Source organism: Polypterus senegalus, chromosome 12, assembly GCF_016835505.1.
Source record: "Polypterus senegalus isolate Bchr_013 chromosome 12, ASM1683550v1, whole genome shotgun sequence".
In the NCBI taxonomy this organism is placed as follows: Eukaryota; Metazoa; Chordata; class Cladistia; order Polypteriformes; family Polypteridae; genus Polypterus; species Polypterus senegalus.
Window position 1 is genome coordinate 109,063,446 of NC_053165.1, and position 23,018 is coordinate 109,086,463.

At 42.7% G+C, this 23,018-nt stretch overlaps 1 protein-coding gene across 1 annotated transcript in view; it reads left to right on the top strand.

The window, feature by feature from the left end:
• The window catches only part of LOC120541515 (A disintegrin and metalloproteinase with thrombospondin motifs 7), a 90,050-nt gene extending 68,654 nt beyond the window's left edge, over positions 1-21,396 (top strand). Inside the window, 5 exon segments of the mRNA XM_039773233.1 lie at positions 5,462-5,614; positions 6,245-6,418; positions 6,503-6,649; positions 6,858-7,017; positions 20,679-21,396. Of these exon segments, the coding sequence (XP_039629167.1) occupies positions 5,462-5,614; positions 6,245-6,418; positions 6,503-6,649; positions 6,858-7,017; positions 20,679-20,839 (795 nt within the window). The 3' untranslated portion in view covers positions 20,840-21,396.
• The last annotated feature ends 1,622 nt before the right edge of the window (positions 21,397-23,018 follow it).

Consider the following 23,018-nt stretch of genomic DNA (forward strand, 5'->3'; position numbering starts at 1 on the left):
AAGCCTGTTACAATAACAGGCGCTAGAACAGTAGTGCATAAACATTAGTAGGAACAGTCTACAGTATATTAAATGGCAAGGGACCTTGTATGTGGCTGTAATATGCGTCACTGTATTGTGTGCCTTTAATTTTCTCTCTCAGTAATGCTGGTTTGTATTTCCGTAAAATGCCTGTAATTTTGTCTGGCAGTAATACAGTGGAACCTCGGTTCACGACCATAATTTGTTCCAAAACTCTGGTTGTAACCCGATTTGGTCGTGAACCGAAGTAATTTCCCCCATAGGATTGTATGTAAATACAATTAATCCGTTCCAGACAGTATGAACTGTATTTAAATATATATTTTTTTAAGTTTTTAAGCACAAATATAGTTAATAATACCATTGAATGCACGGAGTAATAGTAAACTAAATGTAAAAACATTGAATAACACTAAGAAAACCTTGAACAACAGAGAAAACTAACACTGCAAGAATTCGCACTATAGCCTTACGACCCGCTCACTAAAAACACTTTAAGCACAGGGAAAAAATGAACATTTGAAAAACCCGTAATCTAATAAACAACCAAGAAAAGTAACATTGCAACAATGCACGTGCACGCCTGTGTGTGTGTGTGTGTCTGTCTCGGGCCTGTGTGTGTGTGTGCATGCGTGAGTGTCTGTCTCTGTGACGGGCCTCCGTGCGTGTGTGTGTGGGCTTCCGTTCGTGTGTGTGTGGGCCTGCGTGCGTGTCTGTCTCTGTCGGGGGCCTGCGTGCGTGCGTGCGTATGTGTGCGTGCGTGTCTGTCCCCCATGCGGGCCTGCCTGTGTGTGTATTTGTGTGAGTGTGTCTCTCGCGCGGGCCTGCGTGCGTGCATGCGTGTCTGTTTCTCGCGCATGCGTGACTGTCTCTCATGCGGGCCTGCGTGCGTGCGTGCGTGTGTGTGTGTGTGCGCGCAAGTGCATGTCTGTCTCTCGCGCGTGCATGTGTGCATGTGTGCGTGTCTGTCTCTCGTGTGTGCATGCATGACTGTCTCTCACGCGGGCCGGCGTGTGTGTGTATGTGTGTGTGTGTGTGAGCAAGTGCGTGTCCGTCTCTCGCGCGGGCCTGCCTGCCTGCCTGCCTGCGTGCATGCGTGCATGTGTGTCTCTCGCAAGGGTGTGCGTGCGTGTCTGTCTCTTGCGCGGGCCTGTCTGCCTGTGTGTGTGCGTGTCTGTCTGTCTGTCTGTCTCTCGCGCGCATGTACCTGTGTGTGTGTCTCTCTCTCTCTGCACACACAGGGAATGTACAGGAAGAGACTGAACACGTGCTGTGTGGCCCCGCGCATGCGCACTTCACCAGAAGACACACACCTACGGACACTTGGACGCACACAGTGGTTTTTTTAAAGAGGATAACTGTGTATAACTGTGTCATCACATGGTAAAAGACTATTCCCACAGACCATTCCATCACTGCCGACAGGCTGGACATCGTGTTCTATGACAAGAAGAGCAAGTTGTGCATATTCGATTGTGTAGATATTCATCATTGTGACAATCCGGGATGACAACAACTTCGTGAACAAGAAGGCAGAAAAGATCATCAGGTATAAAGACCTTGAGATTGAAGTCAGACACATGTGGAACACGATGACAAGAGTTGCTCCTGTAGTCGTAGGTGCACTGGGAACCATTGAGACCAGGATTCAATAGCATCTGGGCAAACTCCCATTTAGAGTCAGCATGAAAAGAGATCCAGAAGATCATACTCCTCAGTATGGCCACATTCTTAGATGAGTCCAACAGGCTGAATTCAAAGCCTGGGAGGTCTGGTTGACTTCTGGAGAAGGTACCAGTGTAGCATAGTGTGCTGAAAGGAGGATGGTGATTAAAAAAAACACAATAATAATAATAATATGTTGTGTAGTACTGCACGTGCTGTAATGATGGTGAACACACTCTGTGGACTGGGATGCAGTTCTTCGTGAAGGACATAAAATTTTCTTTTCCGTTGTTCAGTCCCACTTTCAAGTATCTTTCTTGCAGTCTGTGTGCATTTCATTAACATTTTAATCTGTCAAGACAGCAAAATTTAAAAAATTTAGTTATAGATCAAAACTAAATTATGAAGCAAATATTATATATGTAGTAAAGTACCACAGTATTTGCTGAACTTGGATTTCACCTGTTGTAAGAAAGCTGAGCACTGACTGTTGGATTTGGAAACAGTCATTAGCCATCTCTTCTGAGGGTATGCCTTATCTCAAGAACATGACATCCAAGGGGGACGTGATTGTGTTAAAAAAAAAGGTTTATTTGGAGTACTCTAGAGTGATGCATTGAATTGGGCCACTTCAACATCTCTTATATATATTTCTCTTCTGGTTCGTCCTGCTTCCACTTCAAAACCGGTCCAGTCCACACGCAGCCGACATGGCATTTCCTCGATTCCTATTTCTTCCATGTCATGCACTATACTGGCCTGCTGAGCATAATACATCCAACAAGTACTCGAGGTGCTGCCACAACGGCACAAGCAGCCTTACCAACTTTGCGGGAGTCATCTGTGTCTTTCCAACAGCTTCGTACACAGGAAACATCAGAAGCTAAAAATTGTCGTGAACACATTTGAGAATACAACTCTTCTCTAGCGTTTGTTTCCATGGGTGCATAGATAACTCAACCTCCTGGCCATGGACCATACTGTTTTAAAATACACGGGCAAGTTTATCACCAAATCTCTCCACTATACGCTAACACTTCTACCTTTCCAGGATATGGACAGTTGTACGTTTTTGACACAGCGCAAGCTACTGCAGTATGCTTACAAAATAAAGCAAACTCTGCATGCAGCGAAAATGTAGCCTACTTCTCCAGCTATATTCCTTGCTCAGAACCTTTAACCCCTTCGCTAAATCATACAAACACATGCATGAAATCGTTCAGTCCAATCCTACAGCATCTGTACAAATGGTTTTCAAGGAAAACCCCAGGCAGGATTTACGACGTTACAATGCCCCGACATTGCAGCGATTTTCGTCCAAGAAGATTGCGAAACGTCTGTCGAAAGGGACATTTGCATCTATCCCATACGCAACTCCTGTAAACAGAGTTCCACGCTCAATATGAATTGCGATCCTATGGTTTACCCACTTTTATTCCCTTACGGAAACATTGGCTGGCACAAAGATTTACAACATGTTCCCGATAAAAAGAACCGCCAAGCGAATAAGGCTTACTCAATGCCAATTTTAAGCGTACAGATTAGCAACGAGGAATACATTTAGTATTTTGCACTCCAGCGGCAAACTATTCCACTAGTACGTCGTAGATGCGTATGTTAAAACAGAGGGTGCGCAACTCAATTATCTCAGATTACATCAAGTTCTGCGCGTGGAACAATACAATGTTTGAATACAGACGCACTGCAAGCAAACGCGGAAAACAACGCATGTGTAGGCAAAATGATCATATTAAACTATCAGGATGCCATGGCCATAGTACGTAAATTCGGAAAGCCTGTTTTATTTATAACTTTCACATGTAATACTACTTGGCAGGAAATTCAACATGCACACTGCGTCTTTCAAGAAGTATTTATTTCTTCTTGATTTCTGAATTCCTTTCTCACCGTTTTCCGTTCCTGCTCTTACACCACCATATGCTACGGCGGGTGTCGGCTAGTCAACAATAATACAGTTTACGTCAATGACCCCCGTGTCTTGATACTGTATTGTGATATCACTTGCGATTCATATATTGTGTGTGTGCTCATCCACTCTTGGGACGCTAATATTTATGTGCGTGCCATCAAGCACACCAGCAGCTCTATGAAAAACACCGATCTTCATGAATGTAGTTTGCTTTAATATTACCTCACATGGAGTGGTGGGGAAATGTATAGATGTGCATATTACCTCAGGGCAGGGCCGTTTGAAGGAATTTGGGGGCCCCAAGCAAAATGGACATGGAGGCCCCCCGCACGCACGCACGCACGCACGCAAAGGAACCACAGCATAGCCATACTGTACATATTTCTGCTAGCCTACCTGCTGCAAAATTGCACCATTTGTACAAGACAAGTAGAGCTATTTTATGTGTGTAATTTATCACTTACCACTGTCTTGTTTTTTCTTATCCTCCTCTTCCTTTCTCTTCTTTCATTTTTGGGTTCCTGAAGCATAATTCCGCTTCATGACTGCGGAGGAAGTTTTGTATTTTGCCGGCAGCAGAGATCGCGTGGTTGGCTGGCTGCTGTCAGCGAGGGGGGCCCCCTTGAGGGGGATCCCGATAACAGTGTCATTGCACTTTACTGCATTCACTATCAATGGGGCGCTCACACAGTTTGTCGCTGCATTTTATTCTTAACCAGTCGTTGTCTTGGGGCCCCAGGCCAGCTCGGGGCCCCAAGCAATTGCTTGGTTTGCCTGCCTTGTCGCGACGGGCCTGCCTCAGGGCGTTCGTAGTACTATGGTGTCTTGCCTGACGAAGGGGCCTGAGTTGCCTTGAAAGCTTGCATATTGTAATCTTTTTAGCTAGCCAATAAAAGTTGTCATTTTGCTTGGCTTTTCTCAGGGCGTTCAAAATCTAGTTTAAAATTTGAGAAATGTATGTTTGTGACATACCCAAATTATTGTTATTACAAAGCTACATTTTTCCCATCTCCAAAAAATGTAACATTACCTGACACCGCATGGCTTCTTCAAGTAGATGGAGTGATCATGTGGTATACAAGATTTGTTGTGAATATTATTCCATCTCTGGCAAATCAATATCTGTTTACAAGTTCATTGTTGTTCACTGTTTCGAAAACATTCCACCTTTCCCAAAATGTGCATGCCAATCCCTGCCTAAACTCCATCGTCTGGCATCTCCTAGTGAGTTAGGACAGCTCGTTCTTTATCCTAAATTCTGGTGAAGTTAAGAGTAGTTCCCTAAATTAGGAAAAACAATAAAACACTGTTGCTTCTTCTGCTAGGTGTAAGACCAACTTTGCATCACTCTGAGATTTTTGAGCCACTTACGACCATTTTCCTACTCTGAGATGCTTGATAAATATGGACACCCGTCTTTAACTCTGTGGAGTTTGCATGCCCCCTCTGGGCTTTCTCCCACATTCCTAAAGGTGTGTATTTGAAGTCAGCTGGTGTCTCTAAATTAACCCCCATGTGAGTGTGTGCATTAGAGTGCAATATGAATGACTGACCCTCTACTCAGGGTTTTTCCTCCATATTGTTCCTAGTGCTGCCAGGATGGGCTCCAGGAATCTCAATAAAGTAAACCAGTGTCTCCTAACCGGCCTTCTGCGATTGAAAGTATCTTGAGTGCCCTATCTAGGGTTGGATTCTTCTCTGTGCCTGATGCTGCTAAATTTACGAATGAAGAAACAGTTGAATAGAAAGACAGCATAGGCTGCTCAGGGGACCGACACGAATATGTAAAGTTGCATTATCACGGAAAGGCAGTGGGCACACTGTGATTCTGCCCTCCCTTTGCAGTGCTCGACCACCTGTGGACTTGGGGCGATCTGGAGGACCGTAGAGTGTGGGACTGGATCAGATGCAGACTGTGATGTTTCTAAGAAGCCAGCGCCCGCTCGCAGATGCTATCTCAGACCCTGCTCAATGTGGCATGTGGGAAACTGGAGCAAGGTAACCAATAAGATTGCTTAATTGGAACCAGTGAAAAGGTTAAATAGTGGAATTTCCCTTCTGCCAGTGTACTATTGTAGATTAACCTCACTGTTGTCAAGAGCACATTTCATTTCATACTTGTATAACTATGTTTATGACAAATAACAAACTTGAATTCTGAGTCACAACACCCCAGTGTATGTGGACACAGGGCTTAGATGCCTGAACTAAGCCTGCACTTCAAAAGCCATGGGGGTCCATTTGATCCATCCAACTCAGTCTAGCTAGACATACAGCACAGGCTGCATCAGTGAGAAGATACGCTAAGCAGCCCAGATTTCCCAGCAGCTTCCTTGACAGCATCCCTTCTTCTCAGTTAAGGCCATTGATAAAACATAATAGGAACACATTCTACACCCTGAAATCCTGATAACAGTCCAGTCCCCATTATCAGACACTGATAATGCCCTGTGATATGGGAAGCTCTGATCTTGGTGCCCGGCTGCACCACATGGATGCTTTGTGCACTTTCCTTGTCAATCTAGTATTTTTCTTGAATTATTTTCTTCAAAACACATGAAAAGAAGGGCTGACTAACTCTTTATCTCATATGTTGTTGTTTATCACTACTGCTTCTTTTGTCTTTAGTGTTCCAGTAACTGTGGAGGAGGCCTAAGGACACGAGAGGTGCACTGCGTGGACAGCAGAGAGCAGCGGCTCCTGAGGCCATTTCACTGCCAGGCCATAGAGCACAAGCCACCCACAAGCACAGTCTGTAAAACTGAACCATGTCTGGAATGGTACTCTTCATCCTGGAGTGAAGTAGGTGCCACTCTCCCACATTCATTGCCCTTGTAGTCACACTCTGAGGGCTGTATCTTCTGACGTGGACCTCTCTCTCCACAGTGCTCAGAGGTGTGCGGTCACGGACAGCAGGAGCGTTTTGTTACTTGCCCAGAATTTGGAAGATGCAATGAGAACAACCAGCCAAATATAACAAGGAGCTGCAATACACATCCCTGCACCAAGTGGGTAGTGGGATCTTGGGGTCAGGTAAGTGTGGTGCCCCCTGTCAAAGAGGTGGACATGCTGAATGACATAAAAATAAGAAGATAGAAAAGCTGGGGGTTACAGAGTAATGGAATGGGAATGTAGGGACAGTAGTTGGATTAGGAGAGGATAATTAAAGCCAGCCAAACATAGACCTCCCGGCTTGCTACTGTGGACAATGCTCAGCAATATCCTCTTCTCTCTTACTCAGTGCTCAGCAACTTGTGGAGGTGGCCTTCAGCGCCGTCTGGTGAAGTGTCTAAACACGAAAACGGGTGAGACGGAGGAGGACAGTGACAAGTGTAGCCATGATTCCTGGCCCGAGAACACACAGAAGTGTAACACACAGGAGTGCAACAACATGGAACCAAGTGAGTCCAACTAGAGTGTCTGTCTGTTCACTTCAGCTGCTGGGTGAGCTTACATGATACGGTATATTGGTGTCAAGGTGACATTGCAGTCTTGCTCAATGGTTGATTTCTCAACCGTGCTGACATTCCCTATTGGTGGCTAGGGGGTGATTCACAAAGCTGCCAATTCTGAGATTCATTCATTGGTTTTCTAGCACCGGGCTGTGATTGGGCTGTTTCCACAGAAGAGGCACAAATCAGGAATCTGGCCTGGGCAAGGTGCCAGTCCATCACAGGACACAGTTGCTCGCATACTGATTGTCACTCCAGTCTGGCCAGTTCACAGCCGCCAGTCTACCTAAAATGAACAAACTAACCACTGTGCCAAACCTGATATTGAGAGAGGCTATTCCTTTTGCCTGGTACTACCAGAGTTCCTTAAAGGACATTTCTCGACTGTGCACTGGTTCTGGTTGATATAGTTGTCAGTATTTAGCCTAATACCATTACACTTCCTTGTTGGTAATAAGAAGAGACTGCCTGGAACTGTCAGTGCTCTTCTGCAGTGACAGGCTGAAACCGTCTGATACCCAGTAATACGTGAAGTTCCACGATAGAAAATTTTCAAACATTTTTGGATTATGAGCTGTAAGGGGTCGGCAAAGAGCTGCATTACTTTGCTCGTTTCTGTGGCCGACTGTGGTCCAAGGCTTGATGTGGCCTGTTGGGAATTTTGCCTGCAGTAATCTCACATTAGACAGTCCAATTAGCGTCCTCCCTGAAGGGGCAATGTCAGACAAGAAGATATTCAGAAAAAGTCCTCAGAAGTCTGAAATGGGAATTGGGGGGGCAGGGCAACAAAGAGTCAAGTGACCGAGCCAAAAGAGACGGCTATTGTGCTAGCTATGAGGTGTGCCTCCCTCAGGGTTATTAAAGTAGACAGTGGGATCAGCTCACCAGCGATGAGCCAAGCTGATAGAATGTGTCTCAATATAAAAAGCTGAGCCATCAGTCAATGTGAATGTGAAACCTGAGACGCAAGGGGCCCGTGTGTGATATTATATATAGTGAGGGAAAAAGAGCGCATCAGAGAGCTTAGGAGCTGCTCACGTGGCCATGGAGCTCGAGACTCACAGATACCACCGAGTCTGGGTGTAGTGAACTGCAGAGTCTGCTATGAAGTTGGTGAGTGTGTGGACAGACAGGAGAGCTGCAAAGGGCCATGAAGTCTGAAGGGCACAGCACACCTTCATGAACTTTATACCTTTTAACATTATGTTGCGTTACAACAAAAACTTTAAATGGAATTTAGTTAATTTTTTTACCGGGATATATTGTACAAAACCTACTCCACATTTTTAGTGTGCGGAATGCTGGGTGGGTGGTGATAAGAGGGTGGCTTCATGGCAGTATTCTGCACACAGTATAAATCTGATGGCAAAAGTTAACACAAATAATTATCTTTTTAAAAAGTTAAACAAAAATGAGGAAGGATTATAAGGAGAACACAAAGTACTAAATAAACTGGAGATAAATACATCTGGCCTGCCTATATAGGTCTTAAACCCCATTTACTAGACAGAGTAGCTGATCAGTTTTTCCAGTACTTCAGCAATCACAATGCACACCTTTCTTTCTCTAGACAATAGTTTCTTAAACTGATTTTGGATTGCACAAAGTCGAGATTCACAATTCTATTCAATGAGAAAGGGTCCCGTATGGTGTGTGGAGCGTCTTGTGATGGGTCACCGTGAGCAATTTAAGCAATCGACATTGTTCAGCTATGGCCTGCAGGGTGACCACCCCAAATGTCTGTCGGTGGCGATTCTCTAAGGGAAACCCGGAAGGGATGGCAGTCAGCAGCAATTCTGGGTCTCAAAGTCACTAAGAAGGCAAAATTAGGGCTTGAGAAATATAAGTTTGAGAAAAGCTAGACCATCTCCTTTCTTCCTCCCAGAAGTTGAGCCTTTACCCCAGCTTCTCCTGACCGCACACTCAAACCTGGCCTACACTAACACATACATTTGAAAATGCTTTTTGTAGTTGGTTTGGCCCTCCATCCACACCGAACCGCCATTTTCAGTATCTCCAAAGTGTGCAGATTTGCAAATTCTGGATCTCACTCTGTTGGGTCCTTGAGCAAGGCCCTTAAACTGAAAATACTCTGGGGTGCTGTACAATGGTTGATCATCTGTTCTGACCCAGAGGTCTTGCGAAAAGACAGTTTCCCCTTGGGGACTAATAAAGTGTATCATCATCATATCAAGTATCATTGCATATTCAAAGACATTCCATCTCCAGGAAGATTAGCATTCAATCCTATCTATCTATCTATCTATCTATCTATCTATCTATCTATCTATCTATCTATCTATCTATCTATCTATCTATCTATCTATCTATCTATCTATCTATCTATCTATCTATCTATCTATCTATCTATCTATCTATCTATCTATCCTAATTCAGAGTTGTGTCGCCAGTTGCATTCTATGCCGCAGGAGTAGCTCCCAGCAATCCTGAACTAGAAAAGTGGTAAGGACGTGGATGGACACAGGCATCTGTCCATTAGTGATCCCACATCCAAGTCTCAAATCCGTACCCTATTGTAATCTGTCTTCACATTTTCACCATGAGTACTGAGAAAAGCGCTATATAAATGTAATGAATTATTATTATTATTATGTTTGTGTGGATCTTCCTCCCACCTCCCTTAGACCTGTGAGATGGTGTGTGGCGTAGGTGCACTTACTGAAACATTTACTGAAAATTCAGTATGGAGTGATCCATATAGGGTTTCCATGTAGATATTACTTTAGTGTTATTGCAGCAGTTTACTGTACAATATACCATCAAACTTGTATAGTATCTATCTATCTATCTATCTATCTATCTATCTATCTATCTATCTATCTATCTATCTATCTGTCATGTAGTGCTTTACAGAACCCCATCTAAATTGGTTCTTTGTGGAAGGTCCAACAGCCAGTAACTAAAACAGGTTCATCACAGTACCCACCTTTAAAAGGGTAACACAATCTGCTGGAATTGACGCAGGTGCTGCCATCTTTCAGCCAAGGAGTATCCTAACCTCATATTAACCCTCATTCTCAAACCGAAGGCCAGGCACTGTTGGTACTTGCACTTACAGTATGTTCTTGGCTTCTGTTGCCCTAGAAGAACGTGACATGATTCTACCTCAGGCTATAACAGTTTCCTTCCCCTAATGATGCCCCACCTAGTGCCTTAAGTGGCTATAAATAAGTGCCTATTCTCCCATGCAGTTTGGAGTGAAGTGATCATGGAGAGGGAGGGTCCTCTTGGAGATTTACATGCCAAGAAATAGGAGGTTTTCATCACAGACACTGGGAGACGAGGTTGGTCATGGCTTTCCAGTACTGGTGCTCAAATATGTAAAATGAGAGGTGCTGGCACATACTGTACCGCCCTCTTTGACCTATTTATTGACCTTCATGGACACCTTACATTCGACGTGGCACACTGATCCTGAAAGCTTCAGTGTATGTGCCACCATTTGCTCTCAGTCATCTCTCTGAAGTCTTATGTAGGACTTTAGCCATTCTCATGCCAACCTGATTGTGCTGTTGTCCCAATCGGCATTTAGCCTTTGCTAACCTATTCAAAAGGCGATAAAGCAAATCTTTACAAATAAAATCTTAAAATAAGGTGTAATTTTGGCCCTATGCTATGACATTTCCAAATGAGCTCCACTGTGAGTAGCACACTGACTAGAGGAGACCATCTGTACGTAATAAAAGACGACAGGCCACATGATGTCAGACCGAAGTCTCGTAAGGTCACATGGATAGCTGGCTCATTCAAAGCAAGAATGTAGCAAATGAAGCAATTAGTGAAATAACAAATCCAAAGGCAAGTCGAACAATCAAATATAGGAATATGGAATTAGTAAGCAATTAGTTAAATTTGAATTGATCGACAATGTCTGCTACAATACAAAGTCATTCTTTGTGCAGTAAAACGTAATCTTAACAAGGACACGTTGAGGATATGGACTCAAGGCGACAGTGCAGCCAACTTTTAGCACCAGAATTTGAAAATTTCCAGTCAAACTGTGTTCAAGTAATAATTATTTTAATACTGACCATACAAAGCTGCACTGCCCTCCCACTTTAAACACCTGTAATGACCCAACTGCACCAACACATTCATGAGGAGCCATATTGCCTTTTAAAAACAGACATGTGATGGGCCTAGAAGGATGGTGGGGACTTTAGTGAATAAAATGAATCAGTTTACTTGAACCTAAATACGTCTATCAAGGCACTGTGGTTACCTCCCATCTCCAGAGTCCTGGGTTCACATTACAGCCTGGTGATTCTCTGCAAGGAGCTGGCATGTTTAGTTCAATTCAGTTCAGTTGATTTTTATAGCGTGAGAGCAGAGTGCTGTGACAAGGTCACAGGTAGATATAAAGACAAACTTTACAAATTATTAATTACATAATGAGTACATATAAATACACAGAATTGTTTAAACAGACAGTGGTTCAAACATAATGGTTAACATAAATGACACCCAATGTATTATTATTATTAGTAGTAGTAGTAGTAGTAATAATAGCTGTCTTTTAATTAATTGCTGAATTATGGTCAGTTGATAATGGAGGAGAGGAAAACTAAAAATATCTGAGCAGCACCCTGGAGGAAATAAACCTCTGGGGTCCACATTTAATTATAACAGGCAAAGTCAAAAGATACGTAAGTCAGCCACAGATATAGTCCCCAACCAGTTGGCCACCAAGACCCTCCTGCTTATACTACAGGAAAGTCTGTGTGGGGCCATCTACTCTGATAAGAGAATCTCTCCATCCATTGATTCCAAAGTTCCCTGTACCTCAGATTTCTTTCTTATTGGCAGGAAAACAACTTGTAAGTAGAGCAGTGTCACCAAGAGCCACAGGGGACAGAGAATGCAAACAGAATATATTACAGAAGGGTTGGGAACAGTTCAGAATTATTGCATCACTTATATTTTTAAACAAATGACTAACAAACAGATTACATATGCACAGCTAATCATCGGCTCTAATTAGGGTATGCCTGACTAAAGCAGTGAGTCTTCAGCCTGAACCTAAAAGCTGAGACCAAAGGGGGCATCTCTTAAATAAGCAAGCAGATCGTTCCACAGCTTTGGAACCCTGTAGTTAAAAGCTCGACCACCCACCGGCATCTTGAAATCGTAATATGTGCTCTGGTTTGCAAAAAAATGATAATTTCAGATTAAGTAAGCAGGGCCTAGGCCATTTAAGGTTTTATATACAAGAAGGAGGAAGGCATGTTCTCACTGTCTGCAGGACTTTTACTATTACTATTTCAGTTTCCTTACACATCCAAACAGCATACAGCTTAGAGTAACTGACCAGTCTAAATCAGCCCAGTGGGAGTAAATGTGAATGTGTATGTGTGAGTGTGCCTTACGATGAACTGGTGTCAGTCACCACTTGCACTCTAGGCCGCAGGAGTAGCTCACAGAAAAGTGGTAAGGACATGGATGGACACAGGCATCTATCTATCTATCTATCTATCTATCTATCTATCTATCTATCTATCTATCTATCTATCTATCTATCTATCTATCTGAGTATATAGTTTCCTATCTATCTATCTATCTATCTATCTATCTATCTATCTATCTATCTATCTATCTATCTATCATAAATGCTTTTAAATTTTTCCATGGAAGTAAATCCAAAAGTAATTAACAGCAAATGTATGTCTATCTATCTATCTATCTATCTATCTATCTATCTATCTATCTATCTATCTATCTATCAGTCACCACTTGCACTCTAGGCGCAGGAGTAGCTCACAGAAAAGTGGTAAGGACATGGATGGACACAGGCATCTATCTATCTATCTATCTATCTATCTATCTATCTATCTATCTATCTATCTATCTATCTGAGTATATAGTTTCCTATCTATCTATCTATCTATCTATCTATCTATCTATCTATCTATCTATCTATCTATCTGAGTATATAGTTTCCTATCTATCTATCTATCTATCTATCTATCTATCTATCTATCTATCTATCTATCTATCTATCATAAATGCTTTTAAATTTTTCCATGGAAGTAAATCCAAAAGTAATTAACAGCAAATGTATGTTTGACAAGTGAATTAAGGAAATGTGTGCCTGCTTTATTATTTTTGCGGATGAGGTAATTTGTACCAATCAGGAAGCCTCAATTGTTGCAATATCCAGCATCCGGCTGTGTCATGGGGTTCAGGCTGCAGGATATCTTTAAATAGGCCCACTCCAAGTAGTTTCCCATCCTTTCCACCAAAGGCCCTGTGGTAAGCTGAGTGCTGACCGGCAGCATCACAGAACTGATTGGCGTTTGAGGGACAGACCTTGGACTGGATTGGTCCTGGATATGAAGCGGTGGCCTACCTGGCGTGTACATACTGTATACAGCTGCTGATCCACAAGTAACAGTAGTTATGAAGACACAAAGGGTGTCATTTTAGATTGGTATTGAAGTCAAGTCAAAGACCCTTAGAGCTTTAAAAGGAATGACAAATTCTAAATGTAAACCAATGAAGAAGTTAAATAGTTAAGGAAGATGAGATAGGCCCTGTTGGGCAGAATGTCTCTCTCTTCCAAACTACTGCTGAATTCAGTACATAGGATCCTTGAGGAGAGCACTGGAACCAGAGCCAGGAATTGGTCGTGACATAACCGTTTGCTTCCCAAGAGTACCCTACATAAAATGGGATAAATGTGATGCAGGATTAACTGGCATAAACTGGAACTCGATCTACTAGATGTGTAAACAGCAGTGTGAGTCTGTCCGAGGTCATAGTGCTCATCTGGCACATTGGTAAAATGAACCTTTCACCATCTGTCCTGTTTACTGAGACCTTCTTTTCCACTTCTGTTTGCCTGACATCACCATGCCTGCTTTAAAAGGCTGACATCAACTGAGGTTCTCCTCCTCCTGCACAACGCAGGTCCTCCTTCTTGGCATCCGATTCGAAATTGGACTCCTCAGCACCTTGGCTCTGTGATGCACTCTACATTTTCTGACTTTTGTTAAGGTGGGAGGAGGAGTGCTACTCCTGAGTCCTGTAAAACAAATACACCAAATTCCAGCCCCCTGTTTGTCTTGTAGCCGCCAGCTGGAGACGATTTGGGTCCCACGCAGGATGTCTCTTGGGATCGCCTTACTGCCGGAAGCAAACAGGGCTGCCTTCTTAACCTAAAAAAAAAAAAAAGGAAAACCTTCACACTGTAAGTGTTCAGCTAACCTCTTTTTATTTTAATCTTTTACTTTTGGCTAAGAAGGCAGTAAAAGTCTCCTTAAGATAAAAATGCCACATGTAAGGGCAACATCTCATGGTGCCCAGATGGATCTCCCATAGTCAGTCTGCCTATTAGTGATGCTTGTTTGTGTGGGAAAAGCTGGGGAGAGAGCTTTACAGACAAGCGGGAAGTCAGGACAGAGAAGGCTTCTACTTCACATGACCCAGGGCAGTAGGAGGGCAGCTCTCTCGGCCTTCCAGGATGATTAAGTTCCTTTTTCAAGGCTGCACAAGGTCCCTTGACCCTGAGACTTTGAGGCTGTGGAAGAAGCTCATGAGAAAACTGAACTGTCGCCTAAAAAAAGACAAGTGTGCTGGACTGTATGTCACTGGTAGGATTCTGGCTGTTGTCATTCCAAATCCTCTGCCGTCCCTGCCATGGCAGGTTTAGTCTAACTCATGCCCATTTGTCCCTTGAAGGTCTGCAGTAGAGATTAAGTCCTGGCCCACCCCAGCAGCATTGGGCACAAAGCAGGAACCATGCCTGAACAGGGTGGCAGCCCACCACAGGGCACATTCACTCCCTGCAGCCACAGAGACATGTGGAGTCTCCCTAGAGACAGAGGTCTGGGATCTGAACCCCAGGCTCTTCAGCTGTAAAGCAGTAGTGCTAGCTGTTACTCCATCATGTCACCTAGCAGGACCCTGAAAATGTCCACACTGGATTTGTTTGAGGCAGTTTATGTGTAGCTACTGCCAGACACTATCACTTTTTGTCAGACTGTAGCGCTAGGCCACCATTGTAAATGCACATTAAATTGAAATTTTTGCCAACATACATTTCCATTTATGCCTTTTCTGGCTAAAGTTCCAGTTTCTATCAATAGTCATATTCCAAATAGCCATTCTGTGCCTTCTGGTTCTTCATCTGTGACTTTCTTTTCTCATTCCTCTCCATTGATGTTCCAATTTCACTCCATACCTTCCTCTTCCAGTACAACAGAGTCTTCTTACCTTTCATACATCTCTTTTCTAAGTTCTGGAGGTCCTTTTTTCTACATTCTGATTCTTCTAGAATTCTCTGCTTGATGGATTAGTGGGTCATCCAGTTAAAATCTCAAGAAGTGGCTACTTCCTGCAGGGTTAGTCAGAAGCTGAATGGCCACTGATTCCGCACATGAGGATCTTTTAGGCCTGTCAGCCTTTCTAGCTCTGAGTCCAGCAATTCTGCTGCCACCCTCTCTCGTGGCTGCTCTGGTGCCACCATTAGTTTCAGTTTTTTCTTCATCTCTCCTCACGGTGCCCGAAGAAGGATTCCGTTTATCTTTCTGATCAAACTACTTTTGTATTTGTTCAATAAAAATTTGATTGCCATAAAAGAAGAGATATTCACTAACAATTCATTGTTTAAATTCTTGCTTCTGTAAACAAAGTTAAACAGGACTACAGAAAAATGTTATGGAGTTTCCTCTTTAACTTGGTCATTGTCATACAAGTTACTTTACATTTTTTCTCACTTGATTGGCATTAGACTTTAGCTGTCATTTCACATCAGGGTGATAAAGTCAATCAGGTAGTACATTCAGAATGGGTGGCGCAGCTGCTTCACTGCTCCAGAGACCTGGGCCCGTATTTATCAAGCGTCTCAGATGTACTCCTAGGAAGTGCACTAAAAGTCGTACTACGATAAAAATTTGTCGTACCTCACAGTATGACATGAGAAGTAGTTACACAGCGTCCTACACTCACTCCCAGCTAGCAATAGAAGATCACGTTTGAGATGAATGACATCACGATTTTAGGTCAACCTGAGCTGCTAACTGGCACTCACGAGGGCCAGGGCCAGAATGAGACCATTTAGAGGCCCTAAGCATTTAAAAGATTTTGATGCCACCATATATATGTAATTAAAAATTCAAAAAATAATAAACCATAAGATACAACTGTATTTTTCAAAATTATTTATATATTTTTATTTATAGAAAAGTTTGTCATATAAAATTACATTTTTTGCAAATTATCATACAAAATGTGTATGATAATGCCATACTATGTGTTATCGTATATGCCATAAAATTATCACACATGTATGATTTGTAATTATCATAAGTCTGGCAATGCTGCACCGCACTCACACTCAGTGAACAACTGAACTGGACAGCCGACATGACGAACAGAAGAACGAAAACGTGAGCCTCAGTTGACCATGTGGCAGTTACCAGATTCTAATGTCGTTGTATTCCCCAAGATTAATATATATCATTAACTTCAGTTATTACCATTTTATTATTATTTGTATTATTGTATATATGTGTGTAATTTTTCTTTTAAGGTGGGAGCCCCTTTTGTGGAATGCAGTTCAGCTGCACCATTTGAAGTTTTGCAACGTATGGTTCATGATAAATCCAGCAACAGAAAATTTCTGTGCTGCCACCCAGTCCTTGATGCCCAATGCACTTGCTTATTTTGCTTAATGGCTAATCCAGTCCTGATGAAGAGGTTTTGTAAAAAAACACTGTGACACTTTGTAGTTTACTAATACTAACACTAACGCTTTGCCACAAATGTAATAATTATAAGAAGAATGATAATAACATTCAGAAGGAAAACACAATAAGGCAGGATATTGCACTAAGCTGCACGTAATTTTTGTCACTTCACAACAACATCAAGAATAATACTGTAATGAATGCAGAGGTGGAAAGACCAAGGCACACATGCTGAATGAGAGTAAAGCCCGAAAACGGGCAGGTTTATTTAACAATGACAATGATCCATAGTCGTACTTTCAGTAGAATCACCTTCCTGCTCTCATGGCCAGTGAAAGCACCTTGTAAAGTAACAGTTACTGATACCCATCGCGATTATTCTGGTGCTGTTTCTGGAGTCACATTCACTGTTCCAGTGTTCCAGATCTTCCAGAAGTCTTCCGGATTCAAGTCCTTTGCCCCTCTCCTTGACCCCACCTTATCTTCTGTGAGCCTCTGTTTATCCAATCCCCCCTTGAGTCTGCCCTGGCCCACTTCCTGGGCTTCTAAAGTGTTACTTCCAAGGGTTTGTGGAATGCAGAACTCAGCATACCCGTGTAACATTTCGCTGTTAATCAGACATCCAGCACTGCATATCTTCAGGGTAATGCGCCGGGTACACAGTATACAGTACAATAGTTTACATCCATGACCATCTGTATTTTGATAGTGTGATATCACATGAGATTCACATGTGCATGCTCATCCATTCTTGGTGCGTTAATCTTTCTGTTAATGTCATTAATCACACCAGCAACTCCAGGAAAACCAACAATTTGCATGAAGGCAGCTTGTTTTAACATTACCTCACATGGAATGGTGGACTAATTGTGTGGATGTTCAATGTTTGGTGCAAAATTTGAGAAATGGTTGGTTGTGCCATACCCAAATCATCACTATCGCAAAGCTGCATCTTCTGTATGACTACCAACACTTTTATTTTGGGTAATAGTGCATGAATTATTCTCTTTAGAATTAGTGATCACCTAACATACAAGATTTGTTATGAATATTATTCCGTCTCTATCAGTACAATCTGTGTTAACAAGTTTATTGTTGTCCACCGTTTCCAAATCATTCAGCCTTTCCTGGGATGTGTGTGTCGATCTCTGCTTGAATACCATCTTCTGGCAGCTCTTAGTGAGTTAGGACAGTTCTCAAAATCTTGGTGAAGTTAAGAGTAGTTTCCTAAATTAAGAAAATTGATTAAATTATTTTACTTCTATTAAGAGTGGGACCAAAATTTACTCTGAAGTTTTTGAGCCGTTAGGTCTGTTTCCCAACTCTGAGATGTTTGATAAATACGTCGCTGAACCCATTCCATCTGTGTGTTTTGGGTCTCCAGTTTCAGTCCCCAAGTCCCAAAGTCTGCACATTAGATTAACTTGTGATCCCCATATGACTGGCATTGGGGACTGCTCAAGTGTGCCCTTAGATGGCATCCTGTCCAATGTTTGTACCCACCCTGCAATACGGCCAAGATAGCCTCCATCTCCATGACATCCTGTAATGAACAACAATAATTAAAAAAATGTAAGAAATCGATAAAAGGACTTTCAGAGCCAGCTCCATCATAAGGTATTACAGAAAGCACTCCAGTAAGCAGAATATTGTGATTGATCACCACCATCATTGCCGAGTCGTCCATGGTGATGATGTTTTGTGTGCTGTTCAGAATGATAGGCCTTGTGCATCTAAAGCTGGTGGCACGTTACACAACTTCTAGTTGGAGGAGATGTCAGACCTGATGACTGCATTTGCTGCTCTCGTTACCTGAGAATGTCAAATTACATAACAAGAAATTGTCAGGCACGACAAATTACACAATTCTATGGTGACTTTTCAGCAGAGTTTCACCTTCCCAAAGTATCATGAGCTTGTCCATTTACCTGACAGTCAATGACATGCTGTTATGATGGGATACCTGCTACAGTGAGGTCAGCCACAATTTCGGCCCTCTTTCACTGTCCATTCTGTCTTGTTGTGTAAAACCTGAGACATCAGTCAGACAGGTCTCTCTTCTGTTTACAAGGCCCAAAGAACCCACGCTGCTTATTCCTCACAACTACTGTCCATTACATGCGGTGTATTTCCAGCTTATTGCTCCTTAGTTGTCTGCTCTCACATGCACAGAGTCCACCCCGTGACTTAAGATGAAATCGGACCTGTTTGATTTTATCAGTGCACATCGCATACTGGTTGCTCTGAGTCGGTTGTGATGTCAGACCACATGACAGGAGGTCACCTCCCTGACACATTACATGATTATTCCAGTGTTTTAAGTCACAGACTTCATTTTCATAATCTTACAAGTTGAAAGCAGTGGCGTGACCCGTGACTGGCATTCATGTAGACTGACATCCCTTGGACTCGCCCCAACATTCATAGGGACAGACTTTGCATGTGTGAGATTTTAAAACCAATGAGCACTCAATTAGAAGTGCATTGTAAAGAATTGAGCAACAAGGAAAGGGGGAACTTTGGTGCTTTGGACCTTGCAAATTGAAGAGAGGCCAGTGTTTTGTGTTTTATATACCACAACAGAAGGGAAAAAAGCAACAAAGGGCAGAGATAGCTGTACCTGGAAAGCATTTGTGCTGCACCGGCTCTGAAAGGCAGCACCGTATTGGCAAAATAGAAAAATAGGCACACTTCACAATACTTTGGAAATGTGGAAAACTCATCATTGAGTCATATAATCTAAAATCCCCTGTGAAAGCTAGTCATGTAGTCTGACATCCTTAGGCAATAACATCAGTAACTGCAGCCATTGTGTTCGACTTCTGCCTATCACCTAGATAAGTTACCACCAGGATTTGCTTACTTTGGCTTCTCTTCTTCTGTCACACCCAAAAATTAAATTCTTTGGGGTTATCAGGGAGAGGACTAGGGCCCTTGTTTCATTTTTTTGGGGGGGAAATGTAATACCTTGTAACACTTCTCCCGTATTCCACATGTTTATAACGCATCTGTACAGTTATACATTGACAACCCAATAAAACTCCCTCAGAGAGGATATCTGAATTCCTTTTAACTGGATCATCCCAATCAGAACAGGTCAATTCATCAGGCAACACAGGTAGCATTTACAAAGGTAAAGGGGTGTGTGGTCTAGACACCACACCGAGAGGGTAAAGGTCGTCAAACTATGATGATAATGAGTGAGCAGCATTAATTAAAATAAACCTGATCCTCAAACCCTGATGATCATACTGAGCGGGCGCCATTACTCACTGGGCACTGTTTGTGAAGGTAAAAGTGCACATGCTATGTACATCAAGGGCCGTGCGCTCATTAAATTCCACAGTATATGCACAAAGGGGTGCTGTTTGTGCTATCAAAGGAGCACTTGTTCCAGGCATTGAAGGGGACACCCACCCCCCACAATAGTCTTCAATGTCTAATAATAGTGACTACCCACTATGGACAATGAGGAGTGACTGTCCATCAACACTGCCAAGGACTCCAAATGGGGTTCGAGCGGCACTGGTCCTGGTCTAACACACCCAGCACCACCTGTTTTCAGATGGGTTGGATCTTTGTGTCTCGTCACACTTGCTCCTAGCCCTGGTTTTGGGTATTTGGTGCTTTCATGCTACATGTGAGGCTGGTTCCTGCCTCTTTTTAATTATCACAGAATAAGGCACCACACTAAAGAACCCGGACTAATAATTAATGGATAGCTCTAACACAGCCAGAGAAGCAGGCCAAAGAATAATTGAGAGGATCTTGGACAACACCTTCCACCCAATTCCTTCTGCTTTCTGCCCTCAGCAGCTACAGACAGGTCCTCATCATGCCGTGATGGCTCCTTTACTCTTTATTAATGTTTGTTGTTTTTTTTTTTTGTTTTGTTTGTTTCAGAACCCTGCCATAGGGACCGCCTCACACTTGGCTTCTGCCAGACCCTCAAGCTGCTGGGAAGATGCAAGCTGCCAACAGTAAAAGAGCAATGCTGCCAGAGCTGCCAAGCTCCTGGTCATGGAGTACGGGAGCGGGGCGATGAGCGTGTCACCCGGAGGTGATGGAGAGCTGAGATGCAGCAGGACACTTGGAGGCACACAAAACCCCCATTGGTGCATTTACCAGTGGAAGCCTGACAGCTAACGTTCAGAAAATTTTCCAAAGTTATCTGCTAGCCCCTTTAATTCCAAAATCTTCCAGTGTGTTTACATTTGGGGGTCATGTCTGTACAGATTTCAGGGCAGTCGCAGCACAGACTCTGCCTGCTGCTTGTCTGTCTGTGACACTCAGGTGCTCTTGGCGCTTTGCCATGCCTGCCCGGCCAAACTGGCCCATCTCCTTTACTTGAACAGTGCCTTTTGGATTTTCTAGGTGCTTCTATTTCTCTTTATATATACATGAATAGATATTTGAGGGTTTTAACTGTACGCTGTAGCTGAAATGTCTCTCAGAATAACAGTTAACACCCAAATAATCCAAAGTGTATACAGTTGGACCTCAGGCACCCAGCAGGCCTTTTTGTATGTATTGTGATTTTAACAGGAAAAAAAATCTGCATTGGCCAAACCACTGGACACTGTTACTTGTGCACTATAAATGTTTTATACTAACCAGTGAAGTGACTCCTGTGTTTTGTTTGCTCACCACCCTGGCCCTCGAGGCACTGGATTAGCTGCGGCTTGCTCCTGTCTCTCAGGTTTCTGTGATTCCAGTGCTGAGTGAGTGACGAGATGCCCCTAAATGACTGGCTCTCGAGTTTAAAAGCATCACAGAGAAGGATATACACAAAGGGGCAAAATCCGATATCTGTAAGGAGGTTTCAGGGGTAACAAGCTGAGGTGACCTGCCTATCAAGTTTTCCTTTAACTGCTAAACAAACTCTGCCCAAAGGCAATGGCCAGAATGTCTTGATCGCCCACAGTGAGAACAGCGGAAGCTTATTCTTTAAAACCTTGTTTTGCTCATAAAGGTAGAAATCCAACATTTAGAACCTTTTTGTGTTTGTCCTTTGCCTTAGAACAACCACAAGTGACTCATGTTGTTGCTCAGTCTCAGAATTTGTTCAAAATTGAAAATTTTATCCAGCGGAGTGGTGGCTCTGAGGCTAGGGATCTGCACTGGCAATCAGAAGGTTGGCGGTTTGAATCCCATAAATGCCAATAGGGTCTCTGCTCTGCTGGGCCCTTGATCAAGGCCCTTAACCTGCAATTGCTGAGCGCTTTGAGTAGTGAGAAAAGCACTATATAAATGTGAAGAATTATTATTATTAAAATGAAAAATGGTTGGGGTCTTCCAAGAGAAACCCATTTAATAACAATGATGCTAATAAATGTTGGAAAGGAAAACAAACAAAAAGAGGTCAGACTGAAAAGTTCAGCACTGGGCTGCTAAAAGAGGCCTCTGCAGGGTAATATATCGATGCACTGAAGGCTGTTTTGTTGTGTTAGGGTCCTAGGGAGACAATGTTCTCTTATATATATTCTTTATTATGGCAACTATAACAGAATGCTGAAAGTCTAATACTCTTACCACACTGCAGTTCAGCACTTCACCCTTCTATTTAAACCTACAACACCAAGCAATTAGATAAGAGCACCAGAAGGGGCGCAAATAACTTGGAAATCTTCTTCTTCATCATCTTTTTCTTCAACCTTCTCCAAAGAGCTCGATCCTGCACCTTCTTTCCAGTCGGACCCTTTTCTTTCAGATATTCTTTGACTTTATCCATCCACCTCCATTTCTGCTTCTCACCTTCTCTTCCCTTGTACTTCTATTCCCATCACTCATTTGCCCAAGTATTCTTTGTGTCTAATGATCTATGCCACTTCGACCTACTTTGCTATACTTTCTTAAATTTCTCTCCCACTTTTGTTACACCTTTGATTGTCATGTCTCTCTGTTATAAAAAAAAAATCTCAGAAGGTTGGAAGGAGACGAGACTTGATTTTCTCAGAGAGACACTTTCACATCCCATAAGGCGAGACTTTGTGCCAAGAGATTTAACCACGCCCGGGGCTGGAAATAAAAGACAAAGAGTAGACGACAAAATAGAATGTTGTAAATAATTCAAAAACGTTGGTGCAGTACACATGCAGAAGCATGTTAGAGATAATGGAAGTATGAAAATTCGAAAATCTCAAAAAAATGATAGTAACGATTGCATTAGCGCAAACAAATGGAAATTATTATTTGGTGAAATAATGGAACAGCGAAAAGAGATCGAAGATATTGTTTAGATTT